The sequence below is a fragment of the Melozone crissalis genome, unplaced genomic scaffold (assembly GCF_028551555.1).
Source record: "Melozone crissalis strain CALT ecotype California unplaced genomic scaffold, PUWL_Pcris_2 ptg000005l_1, whole genome shotgun sequence".
NCBI classification, from domain to species: Eukaryota; Metazoa; Chordata; class Aves; order Passeriformes; family Passerellidae; genus Melozone; species Melozone crissalis.
In genome coordinates this window covers 49,897,147-49,916,500 of record NW_026535783.1, presented here as the reverse complement: position 1 = coordinate 49,916,500, position 19,354 = coordinate 49,897,147, and the positions used below count along the sequence as shown (strand labels likewise).

At 38.4% G+C, this 19,354-nt stretch overlaps 1 protein-coding gene across 1 annotated transcript in view; it reads right to left on the bottom strand.

Moving 5' to 3' along the window:
• Nucleotides 1–16,727: 16,727 nt before the first annotated feature.
• The window catches only part of SV2C (synaptic vesicle glycoprotein 2C), a 103,532-nt gene continuing 100,905 nt past the window's right edge, over nucleotides 16,728–19,354 (bottom strand). The window contains exon 13 of the mRNA XM_054282063.1: nucleotides 16,728–18,027. Coding sequence (XP_054138038.1) covers nucleotides 17,844–18,027 — 184 coding nt within the window. The 3' untranslated portion in view covers nucleotides 16,728–17,843. The remainder of the gene's footprint in view (nucleotides 18,028–19,354) is intronic.

Here is a 19,354-nt window from a genome sequence, read left to right as displayed (position 1 = left end):
CGGGAACTGAGACAGGTAACAGAATATTGGAGTAACAAGCAGCAGCCACACAGGCCTGCTCATGACATTCTGCATTAGGTTTATTAATCCCCGCTTTTCTGAGTTTAAAGGCAAATTCCATCAGCTGTTTGTGGTATGAAGATTTAAACACCTCTGGCAGGGACCAGGCAGAGAAGTTGCAGCCTGCCCCTGAGAACTGCTGGATGCTCTGCATGGGGTGGGGGAGCAGCCCCTCTGCACCTCCCTCCTCTCCCTCTTCATTCTTGGCCTTCCAAAGCCCTACTGCAGCTGTGACTGCCTGGAAAGGTTCCCTGCAAGAAAGGCTGTGCATTCTCCCACTTTCTTATGGGAACCCAAGTGCACTAGAAGATTTAAAGTGAACCACAGATTTTAGGCAGCCTACACAAGAGCTAACACTATGGACACACTACATTCTCTTTTATGAGCATACACCAGCACTACTTCTATATGTTACAAAGGAGTAAGCACTAAAGAAATCAGTGTAGTCAGCTATCTAGAGTAAATGTTTGAATGTGAACATTTCCTGTTCATATTCTGGGTCCTTTAATGGAGCTTAAGGTCAATGTCCTCACCATATTATCAAGGACACTGTACTGTGGATAACATGCTTTCCACTGCATTCATGCTAACAGTCCAGCTCCAACTTCCACACCTGCCTGTGAGGGACACTGTGCCCCGGTAGGGATAGAATATGAGAGCCAGCTACGAATGAATAGTCTGTATTTAAATACAACAACTCTGTGTTCAGAGGCAGCTCAGGACTGCTCAAATCCAGAGGAGAATAAGCTGGAAAAAGGAAGGAATAAAAATGCACTCTTCCTATATATCATTGCCTGTGCATGGATCAAAAATCTGCAGAGGCCTCTGCTACTTCAAGTTTTCTGACAGTCCTGTTGTGTACAGAGAGATTTTATATGGTGAAGGATATTGATATTTGAAATTCTTGGGTGGCTTATGTAGCAGTGACGCAAGTACATGCAGGTAATTAGAGACACTAGGCTTTTTGTTGGAAATAGAGGCTTTAATGTCACTTTTACTGTGATAATACCTGAATTTGTTGTTACATCATGTGCCTTGGCTGGTTGCATTTGTCTTACAGAAAGGAAAACTGTGTTTGTTAATTTAGGTTTTGTTTGGTGGCTTTGGTTTTGATTTGTTTGGGGTTTTTTGTTGTTTTTGTTGTTTCCTATTAGCTATTGTAGAGAAAGTCCATATTCTTTTTAACTTTGCAGGAGAGAAAGCCTGGGCTGGCGGGATCACCCTGGTGAGAAGGAGTGGGGAGCTGCTCCTTGGGCAGGTCAGCCTGAATTTCTGCAGCACAATACAGAAGAAGATAAGCTCCAGGCAGGCTCCCAGTTACTGCAAAGAGCTTTTCAATTGTTTCCTTCTTACAGCTAATTAAAGGCTGACAAGCTTAAGCTGAACGTGCCACAGGGCGCTTATGCAGACCCAACACCCGTGTGTTGTAACCAAAAATTGTCTTGCTGCCCTTTATGCTCCCTGTGCTTCCAGGGAATGAACTGGTGCCTCAGGATGGTGGGAGGGGTCCCTGAGCCCTGCTGGATATCGGAGGTCACCAAAGTGATGATGACTCACAGGGACATGAGCTGCTGTCCCCATGTGCTGACAAGGATACTAGTGGGTCTAGTGGGAACATCAGGTGAACCTAGACTAATAATTTTGCGTGCATTGCAGAGAAAAGGCCACAACTGCTGTGTTTATGAATTCAACTCAAAGGTCAAGAGGCGCTCAAGGCTATGTTAGGGAACACAAAATCAGGAAGTGTCCCCAGCACAGCTGCCTCTAAGGTCTGCTGTGGGTCTTGCAAGCAGCTGTCTCTGCAGGGAAAGGGATCAGCTCTGGGAATTGTGCTGGGTTACTGCCTCCCCCTCAGCACAGTATTCTTCTGATGCATTATTTATAATAATGAGGTAAGTAAACAATTAAGTCATCACATAATTGGCCACAGGGATCCTGGAGAAAATACAGACTGTGTCAGTGGGGAGACTGTAAGTCCCTTGCTCAGAAAAAGCAAGTGACAGATACCGCTTGCCTCTGTCCCCTTCCTTGTGTGCCTAGAGGAGAAAGGTGATGGTGCAACTCAGCCCTTACTTACCTCGTTCTCTTCTCAGCTCTTCCTTTCCAGTAAGTGAGGGCCTGTCATTACAGCAGAAACCTTATTTAAAAAGGTATATTAAGTTCAAGCTAGACTGGAGCTGCGTCAGTCAAAGGATCCTAAAGAAATATGAGATTTTACAAATTCAAGATATCATGGCAAACTGAATGGCAGGTTAAATGGAAACCTGTAATAAAAGAGATGAAGTGCCTTTTTCTCTCAGTAGGAATGATTCCTTCCCAATGAGGAAATGATTTTTACTTCTCAACTGTCCTGGCATATGGTTGGAGGCAACACTAAACAGCAAACCTCTATATTTAGAGGAACACATTCCTCAGATTTTGTAATGATTTCTAGGGTAAGACAAGGTAGCTGGAAATACACCTAATTGAACTCTATTGGGCATCAATATGAATAAAAGAAACCAAATTATATTCTTATTTGATAAAATTGAAAACTCATTTTTTAAAAGCAAAAGAAGTAGTCTGTGGGATGGAGGAGAAACAAACATGTGAATAACTTTGACCAAACTTGTAGAAAAAGAAACCTGAAGATGTGGATTAAAAGGCAAGTTAAAGTGTAAAGTGTTACATTAAATGTGTGTAAAATGGTGTATTTGTATAGCACTGACACCTGAAAAATAAAATGTTTAGAGAAATTGCTTCAGTGCCAGAAATCTGTCTTCTTTCTGCACTTGCAAACCTCATGTTGTTTGCCTTTAAGCTCCAGCTGCCAAAGTAAGAAGGTGCTTAAGCACCCACACTTCAGTTGTCCTGAGGAAAATAGCCTTTTTAGACCTCATGTTTTGAGGGAAAACTAGCAAATACAGTCCTGGAAATGTGAATAGCAGTTTATCCTCCAGTGTTTTTATCAGAAACACTTTGTGACTTCCAATCTAATAGTAAATCCAAGGATTTTTATTTCAAACACTGGCATACTGGAGAAAGCAATATTGTGGTTTCTCAGTGACTCTTCCCAGGCCCTAGATTGCATGTTACAAACTGGAGAAACACAGCTCATGCTGACTGACAGAGCTGTGCTCACGGGGCTGTCTGTAGGGTCACACCATTGTCTCAGTCATGGGACTAAGCTAACCTAATGTTCCTCATTGCTGCCCAAAAGCTGTGGTTTTCTTTTTCAGAAGCCAGCTCAGCTCCCAAAAAGCTGCTTAAGTGTAACAGAGGCTGGAGTGATGTGTCGTGTGCTGAAAGTGAGAAGCGGTAGTGGAGTGGCAATACCACATTACAGCGCAGCTTCTTGTGTCTACTTCTAATTGCCTAAACGTCATGCATCTAACATTACTTAAGGTGCATTTTGAAGGTGTACTTTTATATGCCCTTTCCTATCAGGTGAGGGCTCCCTCTGCTTTCCCCATCTGGGCAAGACTTTGTTAAATCTTGTCTGTCAAGGTACCTAAGAAACCAGTTTCTCTGCTTGAACAGGTTTTTTTAAAAAGGAGTATTTGTTCAAAATGTCTTGGACAAATGCCCTGGTTCCTGCAAAAGTGGCATGAGTTTAGCAAGACAGAGGTGGAAATCTTTCTGCCAGCACCCTGACAGAAAAGAGCTTTCTCCATTTGCCTGTTGGAATAAATATTTATTCATTTAGCAGAGTACTTCGGAGTGGAGTGACTCTCCTTGTCTAGACATAATGAATAACCATAAAAATGAATTCAGAACTGTTTGAAAGCAGGGAACATCTGTGACCGGCTGCAGCTCAGGGATTCAGGGAAAAAGCATTTTTTATTGAGTTGGATGTAGCAAAACCAAGATCTTGATTGTTTCCTCACATGTTATCCACAAGCTATGAGCGGTTTGCCTGTGGCAGTGTTTCTTTTGGGGGGTGGGATTTTTATCAGTTTTGGAGTGGCATTTTTTTGGTTTAGTGACACAGCATCTGTGTGCTTCTTTGTGATTGCATGTGCTTAGCAATGTTTCCACTCCACTAAAAGTCTATGCATTATTCACTCATTAATGTTTTATTTATTTATTACTCTTGAGGCACAGCATTAGGAGCTTTGCATTTACAGCATACTGAGTGACAGCTAAGGCGACCCTACAACTATTTCTTGCCTGCCAACAGTTGCCCCACAGATAAAGCACAGGCTGAACTCCCATGGATTTCCACTAGATTAAGTCTGGTCTTCTTATTTCCATCACTTTTCCACTGGCACAGCTCCAGCCTTTTGAAAAGCTCCTCATTATTCACATTAGTGTAAAAAAATGAAGAACATGTCTAAAAGACTGACAAATTCAGGCTCCAGGAGGCTCAGCCAGGAGAGCTAATCCCAACATCCAGGACCCTTCACAGAGAACACAGTGTCGGCAGCCTCCTCTTATTTAAATCAAAATGGCTCCCATTTGAATTACACTCCGGGAAGAATCTTTCTTGTTTTCCGAAAGGAAATCAGGTATTCCTCAGATAACTGGATTCCAAATCAGTTGTGCCTGTAGCCCTAAAATGAGCATGAGAAAAATGAGCTGTGAAAAGTTAATCAGCATCTCGTGTATGTTGGGGAGCGTTAGTATCCTGGCACTGGCTCCTTGGGTTATGGCAGCCCTGCTTGCATGGAGCCCCAAAGCTGCCCCCACTCAAGACTTGTTCCCCCAAAACATGTCAGAGATGAGCTAATCCCTGGGTAAGGACACTGCTCACCCATCTCACAAGGTGTGTGTGCCTGGGTGAAGGAAGGATTTCAGTCTGCTGCTGAGCAGTGACAGCTGGAACTCTGTGAGCTTTGTTAATAAGGTCTTTCCTGATCCTTCCATTAGTTATTTTTCCAGCTCCACCTGTAGGTCAGTTTGACGATTGCACTGTTTCAGTGTGGACCAGTTTGTTCTCCATAACCAGATTACTGATTATAAGCTATGGTCCCTGAAAAAGGTCAGTGTTAATGCTCTCACTGAGGGAAAATCCTGTGTCACCGTGAACAGGTAGTTTTCCTTGGTTTCAACATTTGTGTAACAGTAACAATGCAAAGAAACCTAGTTAATTACATAGTTAATGACTTCCTAAACATATGTCAGCTCTCACCCGTCTGTTTTTTGTTTTGGTTTATGATCAGTCAATATCTCTGATATGCTTTTGGCATGCAAAGTCCAGAGTTTTACCCTGGGAACTGGGCTCCATTTGACCTTGTACTCCTGTCTTCAATAATTACGTACTCTCTGTCACGAAACACGGTATGGCAGCCCCACCAAAGATACAGAGTTAGAGTTCACAATAGCAGTGCAATACCAATATTACTGTAACCCAAAAGCACATCAGCATCGTAGTGTTCCTTTGTTCAACATTAGCATCATTACTAACAGCTGTGACCATTCTTTTTTATTTATTTTTTTATATTTAAATTTTAAACCCTCTGATTTTAGCTAAAGACTGAAGACTCAGTATCCTCCTGCATACTGACAATTAAGCTGATGGGCAATTACTCTCAAGCAGCCTGAGCTCACTTTTCATAAAATTGTACTGAACACTATCAAAACAGTTATTTCTGTATATCCTTATAACTGAATAGGAGGGATAGGGAAACATTCATAGACAACAGTTTCCAGACCTGTTGGATGGGAAAGAAACCTGGGAAAAATGACCCTAACCGGTATGTAATCCTACATACCAGGTGGAATGGCTTTCTAACACCAGCGCTGTAATGCTCTTTGTAGGCAGAATGTCGAGTTTGCAAGGGAGTCCATGGGGTATGTGTGCAGGGACAGCCAGCCAAAAATAAATTATACAGAAAATACAGGATTCCACTAGTGGCTTCACTTTCAGAACTCTTGCGCAGGTGGAGTACTCTTAGTTTTATCTGATTTCTCATTCCTGCTCTCTGTAAAGTCCAGTCTAACTGCAAAGCTAAAGATGTTTCTATTTATAGTTGTGTACACCCTGAAAGTCCTGGGGTTAAGTAGTCTCCAGTCTGTGTGGGCACAGAGTAAAGTTAAATGCATTATAAAGCAGATGTTGGAAAATTAGCTTTTCAGATCTATTGTAATTATTGGCAAAAAGCTGATGTTCTGCAATAATTGAACTCTGCATTATCATGGAAGTTTTTAAATTAAAGTGCTATTTGGGGGAGAATACAGATCAGATTTGAAGCTGAAACTGTATTTACTCAGAATTCAGCCAAATTATTGGGATATGCAAGCAACATTTTAAGGTTTTGCAGCAGGCGCTTCACACTTCATTCTTGCAGCTAAGCATTCTTAAGTACCTGCTTTTTCAGCCCATAACAGTGTGTTTGAGGAATACTTTGACAATTTGTAATTCGACAGTCTGGCTGTTCTGAAGGATAGTGGAATTTACTCAAGAATTGATAAGGTTGGGGCTAGTGTGTCTTTCTATTTTCACAGCTGGAAACAATGCCTGGATTGAACAGTGTGGGCGTTTCCAAATGTAGTTTTCAGTCAAGTATTTTTTCTTCCCAAGCTATTTAGTGCTAACAACTTCAGTCTGCTACTGTTGTGTGTACTAAAATCACCACTGAAGTCCTAATCAGATCAGTTAGGTTCCCTGTGAGAGCCACAAGCAACATGGTGTGAAGTGCATCTCCACAAAGAGTGCATTAACTTGTGTATTGTGAAAGTCTACGTATGGTGGTGACACCAGAAAATGTACAGAATTTTATGAATTTCTATTCAGCTTAATATTTTTTGGAAAGTCTCTGAAGAACTTTCAGCCAATATTTCTTATCTCTGTTGCCAATGTAAAGTGCTTTTAAAAAGTTCCAGAGATGAGTAAATTGGTTGCAGGGCAGTTTGGGTTAGATACTGATCTCATGTAATATATAATCTGTGTAACATTACAATTTCTATGGGTTAAATACAAATCACAGCCTAGCTGGCATCCTAGTGGAAATCAAAGCATATGGAGGATTCACGTGATCTATTTTAAAGTTTGTTTTCAGGGATATACTGTGCTGTATACCACAAAATGCCTCCCCCGATTACCATTTGCATCCTTGGTCTCTATGCACTCATCTCAAAAAATATGTAAATGGACACACACAAACAGACTGTTCTGAAGTAAGTATCACCATTTTGATAGCATAACTTTGTCAGCCAGGACTATATAGACTATATATATATATATATATACACACACACACATATATGCTTCCAAAATTCATTTGGAGGAATACTGTCCTACAAGACAAGTATCCTTATTTGGAGGGTGATGTCCTCATGTCCTCCAACGCAAGAGATGTCATCCAACACAAGATTCCCTGCTACTGAAGGTTTTCAAGACACCATGTGATGTTTCTGAAAGGAAGCTGTGAAGAATATCTGCAGAAAACTGCAGAAAATAAGAACAGTGTTCCTTCCCATAATGAGACTAGAAGGCAAATCTCCACTAGAGAATGAAGTGTACCCTTCAAATGCAGGTAGATAAGGATGTACATCTAAGGAGACTCAAAAAAAGAAACAGTACTTCTGTTGGTTGTACTTAATAAATACAGAATGGTATTTTCTACACTGTACCACAAAACAACGTAGTTGCTAAAGGACAGTCACAAAATCATGCATCCCCTTTGTAATTGGGTTTTGCCAACAGTACTCTTGCATGAGCTGAAAAATGTTTCAATTCACATGTAGCTTAAGTTTTCCCTGTTGGTGACACAGCTGAAGAGACTCATGTGTTTTGTTTAGTCACTCATCTGTTTAAAATAACCTATATTTGGAAATGTGTTTCTGATTTAGTCATGGAAATGTTAGAATATAAATAAGTCAGCATTTTTTTTTTGATTTTAAAGCTACCACATTTGATCTCTTGATGCTTTTTGGATGGCCAAAAACCACAAATGCAATGAACTAATAATTAATATTGTTGCAGTTCTGCTTCAGTTTTGGTGGTTCCTGGGGTGATTTTTTTGTGTATCTGATGGTTTGGGGGTTTTTTTGTTGTTAGTATGTGTTTGTTTGGCCTTCTTGTTGGTAGTGGGTTTTTTCCCGTGAATCCCAAGTTCTTATGGAACCATAGTGTATTATATAAATTCCCACTGGCCTTTCAGATTCATGGATCATTATACTTTGCAGCAGTATGTTTTTACATTTAGTTAGACTAAACCCTTTTGTTGATAACATGCTCCTGCAATGCAGTTATATACTGAAAGGCCAGGTGTCTATTTTGTGTAGTTATATACCATAAAAACATGAATCCCAGATGGTTAACTGAAGAACTTTGCCTCTTACAACCATAGTACCTTTTACTCTATCTTTTTTTCATGGTCACTTAAACTCATTTAACTTTATTAACTTGTTCCATGTTTACTTTAACTATATGTTCAACTTCTACTACAGGCACTAAAGATGAGATACATAGAGAACCATTGTAAAAGAACAGTTAAGGCAAAATAACTGTTTTCTTCTATAGTGGGTAGTGTAGCATCTTATGGATAAAGAACAGCAATATTCTGGCTATCATCACACCTGGTATGTATTCATTGCAGAGAACATATCTTTATTTTAATATAGCAGAGCAAAAAATCATCCCCATTTATTAATCTGATGTACACTAAATAACTTTGCATTTGTTTCACAGATGATAAATATTTTGCAGATAAATTTATAAACACTTCCACGTTTTATAGATTTATACTGTACACAGTCATCCTACACAGAGCATGCCCTTTCACAAATATACAGACAGCTTTCCTCAGAGGACTTTATCAAAACACTTGGTCAAACATTTTGGAAGCTGGCAATCCTACACAGATGAAGATACTGGAAAGATGAGTTCACAATTGTACCAGCTGGACTTGAAATGAAAAATTCAGAACTCCAAAAGAGAGAATTTATCAAGGCACACACATGCAAACACATAGATACAATAGTGATGACTGTAACCTGCTTTCCAGGCGCACACAGCAGTAAAGGAAACAAAGAAAGAAAGAAACAGAGAGGTCAGGACCATTGCCAAGATCTTGGTGCAGATTAGCAGATCTGAAGTCAAATTCCCATGTTCAAATGGCAATTCAACTTTAAAGTAGCTTCTTACCCGTATATACAATATGTACATGTTACCTTGCATTGAGAAATGGAGATTGTCAGAAATGATAATGATTTTCTTGACAACACATGACCACTGACATACCGGTGTGTTTGTTCACTGCAGACTGCTTGAAAAATGGTACGGCCAGTTGGCTGAGAGCAGCTGGAAATTTGAGTGGAAGTTTAGAAGCAGAAACTGGGGACAGAAAATAACTGTAAAAGCTAGGAAAGAACATATTTTTCCTTCTGTTGCTTAGCATTAGAAAATGCTATCAGGTTTTTAAGAAGATGCCAATGACGATGCCAATAAATTGCAGTGAAAACAAAAAATGAACAAGTTTTTGAGAAAATCAGTAGCCTTACAATACCAGTAAGTTGCAGTGAAGACCAAGAGCCCTACTTTCTGTACCTCATCCTTGATACCTGACTTCTGCACATATGTCATTACACTGCAGTGGAAACTGCCCACTTAAAAAAACATCTAATTTTGTATGGTATATTCCTGCATATATTTGAGGCCAAACATGAGATACAATTTAGTTGTCACAGTGTTGTGCAGCTGAAGGTAATACAGCATTTTTTAAAGTTTAATTTGGGTTTTTAGTACAATACTCTGTAGAAAATGATTAAAAGAAGTTGCCAGTTGATTCACTTAGCTTATAGCATTGGTACTGAAATCCTTCTAATGTTTGTGAAGCACTACATTCATAGGAAAAACAAGGCTAAAATTATTCATTCTAAAAAAGGGCTGAAAAAACACATTTCTCTCACAATAGAAATTCCAGCATGGCAGTATATACAGTCATATACCTCTTATATTTGAAAGACAAAGCTCCTGACCCTAAAAAATTGCTTCACTGATTTAAATAGGGATCAGATTACACATACAAAGCTTCTGACATATAACACTCTGTAGGATCCTAAACCACTAGGAGGACAATAAATGCAGGCAGACAGTAGCAGCTTGTGGCATTTTTAAAATTCTTATAAATGAGCTAGCTTTCCTACAGTGCTAATTTCATGCCTGCTCTCAATTTTTGTTAGGAGCAAACGTCAATTTAGCCTTTCATTTCATCAGTGAGGCACTAGAAGAATCAGTCACCATATTAGGATGATTGGTAGCAGGAAGGAACAGGAAAACACTAAAAGGTTTGTCCAAAAGAGATGATGGGAGGTTGTGTTTTTGAAGCAGCTCTTCAAATATTCTCCGTTTTCTCCCAAGCCATTGATTTTAATCTATGTTTACACATTTCTGTATAAAAGGTAGTACTATCTACTGCTGCTGTAGATTTGAGTGATAATTTTCTACTTGAAACTGCTTGTTTGTGATCACAATTAGAAGCACTATGCTATGGTTTCATTCATTGCATCTGTTTACTCATTGGAAAGGTCTCCTCCTTTCCAAAAGAACTATCATGCAAGCCTTGCTACCCTTTCTTAGCCTCCTCCCAAAGGTTTCGTAAGCACTGGTATTTAGCTTATCAACTCAAAGAAGACACGGGGATAAAAAGGAATAGCAAGCTGCTTGGGTTGGATGGTTTGTTTGTTTGAATCTTATTATAGAGCTGGCTTTCCTATAGCAAACATACATTCTTTCCTGTGAAGGGAATACGTCCTTTCTTCTGCTTTCTTACTTCTGTAGCATGAGCGCATGTCCCCTACCAGACGAAGAATACTTCAGAGAGTGAACATCCTGAAAAGAGCAAAGAAGAAATGTAGCAGATGCCAGAGCTTTTGGAAGAGCTCTTTCCACTGTCACTGGTCGGTGGGTATGTGCAGCTATTTTCACCCTGGATTGGCTTCATTTATAGTATCCATGACTTTATATGGCACTAATTACTGTAGAAGATCTTCATGGGTGTTAGTCATTAATTGAAAAACACCCTGGCAATGGCTCTGTTTCAGGCTGGTCAAAAATTGCTGATAAGAACAGTAGCAGATAATTCTTTAACCACATCACTAGAACAGCAGCAGCCATATATGCAGAAACAATGAAAAACATACAATACAGAATATCACAGACATTTTCTCATACATTACACAGAAATTAGCATGTTGATATCCCCATGGACCATTTTGAAGGCCTTTTGGTTGAATAAGACAAAATTTATAGCTTTTAGGAGTTTATGTATCTGAGAGTGCTGTGTCTCCTAGCCACTGGAACACCAGTGCCTTTGCATGATGTGCTGTTTTGCTGTTTGGCACAGTGTGATGGGGAAGGAGGGTGGGCTGGGCAGACAGGGGAAGGCAACAGCCAAGTCAAAGCTCATTTTTCAGATCATTTCAGGAATCCCCTTCCAATGACTGAAAGCTAAGGGCCAGTTGAGATGACTCTTGGCATCCCAACAATTTTGCACATGAATAAGTAAAGGTTTCTGCAAAAGGAGTGGAGCAGGATGTTATTTGTGTTCAAAACATAATGCATAATGAAGGAAGTAACACTGTCATGGAGAAAGAGATGAGAACATGATTTGTAAGTTTAAGATTCATCTGTGTTATAGAGATGTGTGTGTCCACTCACCTACATATGTGTTCACTTCTAACTGTGTACTATTTCTTTACAATATGCAATATTATATAGCTTCAGGCTAGGATTTGAAGAAAACATCTGAAAAAATAAAAATAATTGAAGCCTATTTCTTGAACTATTACTCTTCATTGTTTACATTTAATTTGATTCTGTTTCAATATTTTTCCCAACCCTCTTCTTTTTAACTGGGTAAGACAGACCCATGTAAGATTCACAAAATATTTTTATCACATAGCCAGTGGGGGATGGGCATACATGTGGTCATACAAGGCAGACATTAAGAGGACAGAGGACATGACTTATAGATAAGAATACATGCAGAATTGTACAGGAGAAGTGCTAGCCAACAACTCTATCGCTTCACAACAAATGAAACTGGAACAACACATATGACACTGGACTCTTGCAGAGTAGTCTATTTGCAATGAGCTGTGAGCGCTGTCCTCAAGCATTACAGCAGCTTCAGCTTGCTTGGTCGTGACTGCTTGTGAAAACTGAATGGCAAGTGGTAGGTGTCCAAAATTAGAAAGTAGAAAGCTAAGCAAAAAACCAGATCCTTAGGATCCAAGAGAAATGAACTTAGGTGGCTAGCTGTGGGAGAGAGTGCTGAAAGTGCCTGCCAGCTCTTTTTCTCTCTCACGTTCTCTCTCACTCGTGGGCTGGAATGTCTGGCTACAACTCAAATGTGTTGATGGCCAGAGTAGGGGCAAGTGTCTACAAATCATCTTGGTTTTGTGTCATTAAAATGTATACTCATGAGTACCCTGGGTGGAAAGAACAATACTTTCATGTCAGGTCATCCTCACCCAAATGCTCCTGTTGTTACGTAATCTCCAATCTTTAGTTATCAGACTGTGTACTGGTCCGGAGCGAGCAATATGTTCTAGACCTTTGTCAAAGAGAATAGATTGTTTACCCTAGAAAGCACTGTACTTTTCCCTAAGTGTTTTGGTCCCATTAAATGTAACTTGTGTGTATGTTGCGGGAAGAGACTGCTGAAAATTACTGCTTTGTTCATTTTGAGTTTCACAGAATGTATTCAAAGGCCTAGAACTCCCTATTATAGGCCAGGATCTTTGTACATAATTCAACAAAATGTTTAATAAGAAAAGTAAATAAATCAGGCCCAATTTATCTTTCTTCTGTTTTTCTATATATCAATCTTATACAGCTAGAGTGGGATTGAAAAAAAAAAAAGGCACCTAATGATAGTGAATCTAAATATATTTTGCAGCACTTGCTGAAATTACTAGAAGAAAGCAAATGAAGCTGATAGCAGCAAGTGGACTGGTTGTAGACTATGTGAGGTTAAATGAAGGTAAGTGAGATCTGCAAGTAGCACTATAAGTTGATACTTTCCATTTAGTTCATGTTTTGAACTGAGTTCCAGATTTTCTGGCTAACATGTTTCTTCTAATATCACATTATTACCTGAACCATGTCTTACCTTGAAAGTACAAGCAGAAGTCTGTATTTTCATGATGTGTTTTTTCAACTTGCAGCATTTGAAAGTACTAATGCAGGCAAATACCTAATATTTTACTGTAAGTTTAATGAACAAGAAGGCAGGAAATATAGAAAAGCAGCCTCTCAGATGTGTTTTCTTCTGCAATATGATTACTGAACATGTGTTTTCTTTCAAAACACCAGAGGATGTGGAACATTTCTGTTTTTACTTCTTGTGTCTTTGACCCCCTGAGTGCAAAGATTCATTTTTTAACATTACGATTGAAATTTCAATTGCATTTCCAGGTTATTAAACAGGAAACACGGCTTGTAGGTTGTATTAGCCTGATATCATCTTGTTTAGGTAAAGAGGTGTGACTGGATGTAAACATTTTTCTCTGACTAATGAAGATTAATTTAAAACTCAGAATGGGAAGAAAGCTAAAGCCTAGCACACAGAGGCTGTCCATATGAGGGACTGAGGACTATATTACTTTGCTGAGAATTGGTATCCGACATTGTGCCTCAAGAGCAGTTACACAAAGGTAAGGCTCCACAGTGGTAGATAAAAGAAAAAAAGAATACAGAATATAATTTTTCCTCCAAATGGAGCTGAGCTAGGTGTACAGGCAAGAAGATTCCCACAAATTAGGAGATCAACAGGCGCTATTCTGAGAAGACACCTCTCCTTTTATTAGGTCAGCCTTCAGGTAAACGTGGAGCCTGGCTGTCTCAAAAGGTGAGATTCACCCACAGAAGGACTTCTACAGCTTCTTTACATACTGTTTTTAAAAGTTATAACCAAAATGCAAAAGATATGTAACGGAAATTCTTACTGAATGTCAGAAGCAGGTGAGAGAATTTTAATTTTCTTTAAGGCTGGTCCCCCTAGCAAGAAAAGTAATTTGGCAAGCAGAGCTTGAGTTAGCAATCTTAACTTTGATCCATATTCCTAAAATGATAAAGGAGGAGTAGACTACTGGAGCCATCAGGAAGGAGGGGTAACTCTTTTTCATCAATGCTCAGCTTCTGTACTACACAACTCTGTAAGGGTACTGGTAAAAATCAAGCTGAGAGGAAGAAGGTTTCCCAGTAGGTCATTAATTACCAATGTTGAGCGCTCCATTATGAACACCTATTCCTAGCTCCCTTTCTAGGAGCCTATACTCAACAACCAATGCAGTGGTTCCCAAATGTTGTAGCGCATGCTTCCAAGCAGCAGGATGCTAGCATGGACATAACCAGGCTGGTTAAAGAGTACTAATACGATAAATAAGATGCTTTCAAGAAATTAGAATCTGCTAAGTCAAGTTCTATTATTACACAACCTTGTAAGGAGTGAAACTAATTCAAATAAAATTTCCTTGCCAAAAATGAAAACATGTGGTCTCTTTTGTGGACAGTTTCCAAATTTCAAAATATTTGACTGTTATGGTTAATAGCATTCTAAATGCCATGAATCTTATATGTTTTCAGGGGTCATTGTGCTTTTTGTCATTTCTGCTGTTGGGATGAGCTTTTTCAGCTGCACAGAAAATTCCTAGATGTTATATCCTACTTCAGTTTAGACTGACAGGGATTTCTAGTTAGCAGTCAGTCAGTTCTGTGTCTGTGACCAAAACAGACAAATAAGCAGTTTTGATACATAGGTTTTATAACTGTAATACACAAATGCTATCAAGTTTGCTTCTGTCTGGTATATTAGGAATCTAGCCATGCCACTAAGTGATTCTCTGTGTTACATATAAGTGAATAGATATAGAAAGAAAGTGCAGATCCTTCTGTTCAATATTTATTACCTGTGATTGCTTTGGAGGCTGCAAGAAAAGACAAAATTGCTGAAGACCAGTCAAATTACTTACAGTGTGAGTAACATTTGTGTTCAGATGTCCATAGATTTCTGTTCCTGTCTGTGGATTTCACCTATCTCACAAAGTTATTTATAGTGTGAAATTGCAATCACTTTTTTGTCTTTATGAGATAAATCTTTACTGTGCTCAAGCAAAAACTATTGAATGTTCAAACAACTTTGATGTTGGCATGCACACTAGCTCAAATCTGTTGAGCCAGCTAGCTTACCATCTGGGAAAATTCTAACTTTCAGTTTTGTTTCATATGTTGGAACTATTCTTGTTTCTTTTCTTTGTTCATCTCTTTAATTTACTTATTCTCCCAATTCCTACCCACTATTTCTTTTTCTTTTTTCTACCTTAGAACATTATCATTCTGGACCATGCAGTGTCCATTTTTAAAAATCTCTGCTAATTCCTGTTGTTGCTACATGTAATTTCATCCAGACTTAATCACAGACCTATGATATACTCAGCATTTCTGTTAAGACCAACACTGAAATCAACATAATTTTACATGTTGGAGATTTTAGAGTGTTAAACTTGAATCATAGCCCTCAAAAGCTGAACACTATTTTTCTGTGACCCATTTCCTTCAAGCTGGTCAGAAGGTATGAAGTGCTGCATGTGAGTGTTACAGGAATTACATGCAGAGATGCACAGAATATACTACTGCAAGAGGACAGTGCAAGATAAAGCAATATTTTACCATTGTTGTTGGTGTTTACTCCAAATATGTACAGAGGCTTCAGATTTCAAAATAACTTGTGCAGTATGTGCAAGGAGTTGAACATGTGCTACTAATGAATTGCACAGAGAAAAATGGCTCAAATATAATACTAATTGTAGAAAACAGCCTTAAATAATATTAAGGCCATGATTGGTGGAAAAAAGGCCACAGATGCAAAACTAAGGCCAGAATTTTTTTCTAGACCTTAGTGAAATGAGTTCTTCCTCATTTACTAGCATAGTTTAGAAATTTAAGAGTCATGTCAAAGTCAGATTTAAACATAAAAATATGTAATCTCAAATATCTTCATCTAAACACTCCAAAATAAACACACTTGCTAAACTTTTTTTTTTTAAATGACCAACATCAAAATAATGTCCCCTAGTTTTCCATACTCAAGCTTTTTAAATTCTGCCAATTTTCTCAATTTGTAGGAGAAAGCAGCATCTTGGGCTAATGCTTTTTGTGCTACAATGTGTAGCAGAGGCATTTGTCAGTAACTGAAAATGTCACTTCTAAAATCAATAGATTAAACAGTGAACTATGAATATGTTGAATGATCTTCCTTTACTGATTCTTTTAATATGACAAAGATGACAACTGATAAAGACTGCAGTGCCACATATTATGACCTAAATCCAAGTTCACATCTAAGAACAAGAGAAAAATCAATTAAAAAAGGTCTGGCTTATTATATGATGACCTTATTTGAAAGCTTAGTTGCTTGGCAATGATTCATCTACCTAATAAATGCTGTCAGACATAATTAGAAAAAAATACTGAATAAAATTTTCCATATGTTTTATAGAAAATTTGTTATTTCACACTTGAAACCGCGGATAGGTAATCAGCAGATATAAGTTGTCTTAACTCCACTGAAAGCAAAGCAATTTTTTGCCATCTGAGGATCTGCCTCTTTTCTTTGATGATTTTATAAATGTATCTGTATTAAATTTGTAATGCTGATTTTTTAAAGAGGTCCCATAACTTCTTGCATAGCATTAGGACTGATGGGGAATTTTCCATAAATCAGAACAGTCCACAGCATAGAAAGAATGTATTTACTATTATTTGTTTTCCATCTATGCACTTGGTCTAATAAAAGCATTACTATTCCCTGCAGTCTTGCCATGGCTTATTTCTTAGTGGCTTTTCAAAGAGACATTTGAAAATATCAAGTGGTCAGACATTTCTGGAACTATTAAAAATTAGCCGAGAAAATGGTTATATTAAGAAGTATAGAAACTATGAGAGTAATAAAGGTCTTTATATATATAAATTCTAAATAAATCTCTGAAAGTATCATCCTTATAGTTCAATGGCCTGATTCTTCCTTTATTCTTACTAACAACAGGAAAACTATTTGCATTCATTCATTCCTGGAAGAAGACAAATTCACTGTTTTAAATGAAAAAAAAATTCAGATGCCACAAGTGAGAATAAAACAAAAGTTTTCTGGAGCATCAGCAGCAAAAAGTGACAATGTTAACTTTGTTATTCTCTCTGCTGCATACCTATATGGACCTTTAAATTCCCTGCTATAGCTGTTGCCTTCTCCTCAGTCAGTATGGGGTGCAGTTGGTAATCTTTGCTTAGATTGAATCTGCCTAAAAATGTTTCTCAAGGAAGAGTCATTGCCACGAGTTTTTATCACCTAAGCACAGATGCAGAAGGTCACTGTTCCCAGTACTGATGCAATCAGTGGAGTTTCCTGATAAATGCTGCATGCATTGATACATTAACATTCCCTGCACCAATACTGCTAAGTAATTGACTTGCACGTCTATACTGTTACTAAAGCCCACAATGCCATGGCCAAGTTTAGCATGTGTTTTTGAAATAATCTGACTGCTTGCATTTTAAATATCTAATTATCAGTATGGTTTTTACCTTCTTGGATATGTCACCAAAACTGTTGTAAGAGGTAGCTTTGCACTTCAAAGTGAAATGGGTCTGAATAACAAAGTATGCAAGCAAACAAAAGTGAAATTTAAAACTTTCATACAGAGGTTGCTAAATCTCTGCTACTCCAAAATATCTTTTGGGTTTGATTTCTGACATTTGAGCACTCTACTGTGTGTTGAGAATCTGAAGCCTTTGCACCATCAGTCAGGAGAATGACATTTGTACAAAGAAGGAAATAAATAGTGAATGTTTTTTCCAGTTACATCAACACCTGGGTTCTTGTATCAGGAAGCCGAAGTCCTACCAGACCTCCACATACTAGAACAGTAGAAGCAAGGAGAATAGGGATTGCTTTGGTGATACCAACAAGGGAACCAAATATTAGGTTTCCAAGTACAGCTGCAGCTTTGCATAGTGCATTCAGAAAGCCAAAGCCTGTTGCCCTAGAAGAGAAAACAAAAGAAAGTTAAAATACAGGTGAAAGAGTAACACCTTTGAGACACATCCTCAGTGCGAACAAATCAGTACGGTCCCAACAGCTTAAAGAAAATGTATGCCAATAAGGATTCTGTGCTCACATTCAGTGCTCTTATTTGAAATGAGAAGTTAAAGCTCAGCTGCTACAGTATTTCATTGAGGCAATTAATTTTTCTGCCTCAGGGATCAAAATGTGAAATGAATGACTGAACGGGTGAGTTTGCACCTCTAGAGTTGAACATGGAACTTGCAAATGGAAATTCAGTACAACTTAAATGGCTACATTAGGAGAGCAGACATGTCAAGTAGCTCCCAAAGGAGAACTGCTTTGTCATCTGTGTGATGATTACTAATCAGAATTAAAGGATGATCATCTTAGGGTACTGAATTAAAACTGAGTTTCTTACAGGTGGTACACATGTCGAAAGAGTGCTTTTTCAAAGGCTAATGAGACTTCTAGTATTAAAATGAATGTTCATCTCTTAGGGGTAAAGAAGATAAGGTATAAAAAAATCTGTTGAGTGAAAGAGGTATCTGAGAAAATTTGGACAAAAGGAAAAGGAAACAGACTGCCAAGAGAAAGTATGACACCCATAATTCAGGTGGAGTTTGGCATTACAGTGATGTGACTTTAGTAGTTTGAAGTATTTTTATTATTTTGTAATTCTTGCATATATGTCTTATGCAAACTACCATAATTTAAATTGTGTTTTGACATGACTGTATGATTCATTGATGCAGGAATAAGCTTGCCCTACCAAAAGTTTCCTAACAAAGATGTCTGTGTAATGGTAGAATGCGTAACATTTGTCAGCTCTCAGAAATTCAAGAAAATAGTTGCTCTAATTTTCAGACAAAATATTTCTTGCTTGTACTGCAATTAAAAGCCCTAGTCTAAACAACAGGAATTAAGAGAAATGCTAGTTTTCTAAGTGACTTAAAAGGCTCTGCTTATTCTACTGAAGCACCTGTGAGCGAAAGGAAGAACTCTTATGCTCAGATGCAGACTGAAATCCTGGGAAATTTCAAAAGCTTCTACTGGGGCTACTAAAGAGGAGCCAAGAAAATCAACTTGAAGTAAGAATACTTGACTTCAGCTGAGAGCAAGGATACAGTGTATCAATGCTCTCTGCAGAACAGATTTTTGTTTTTGAAAACAGCAAACAATTATATCAAGGCATGAGAGACCCTCTGTCTGAAGCAACTGATTGACCTGGCCGCAGCCCAGAGTGTCAGAGTCCACCTCCTCTGCTCTTTGGCAGATCTGTACCTCAATAGTGTAGATCACCTAAG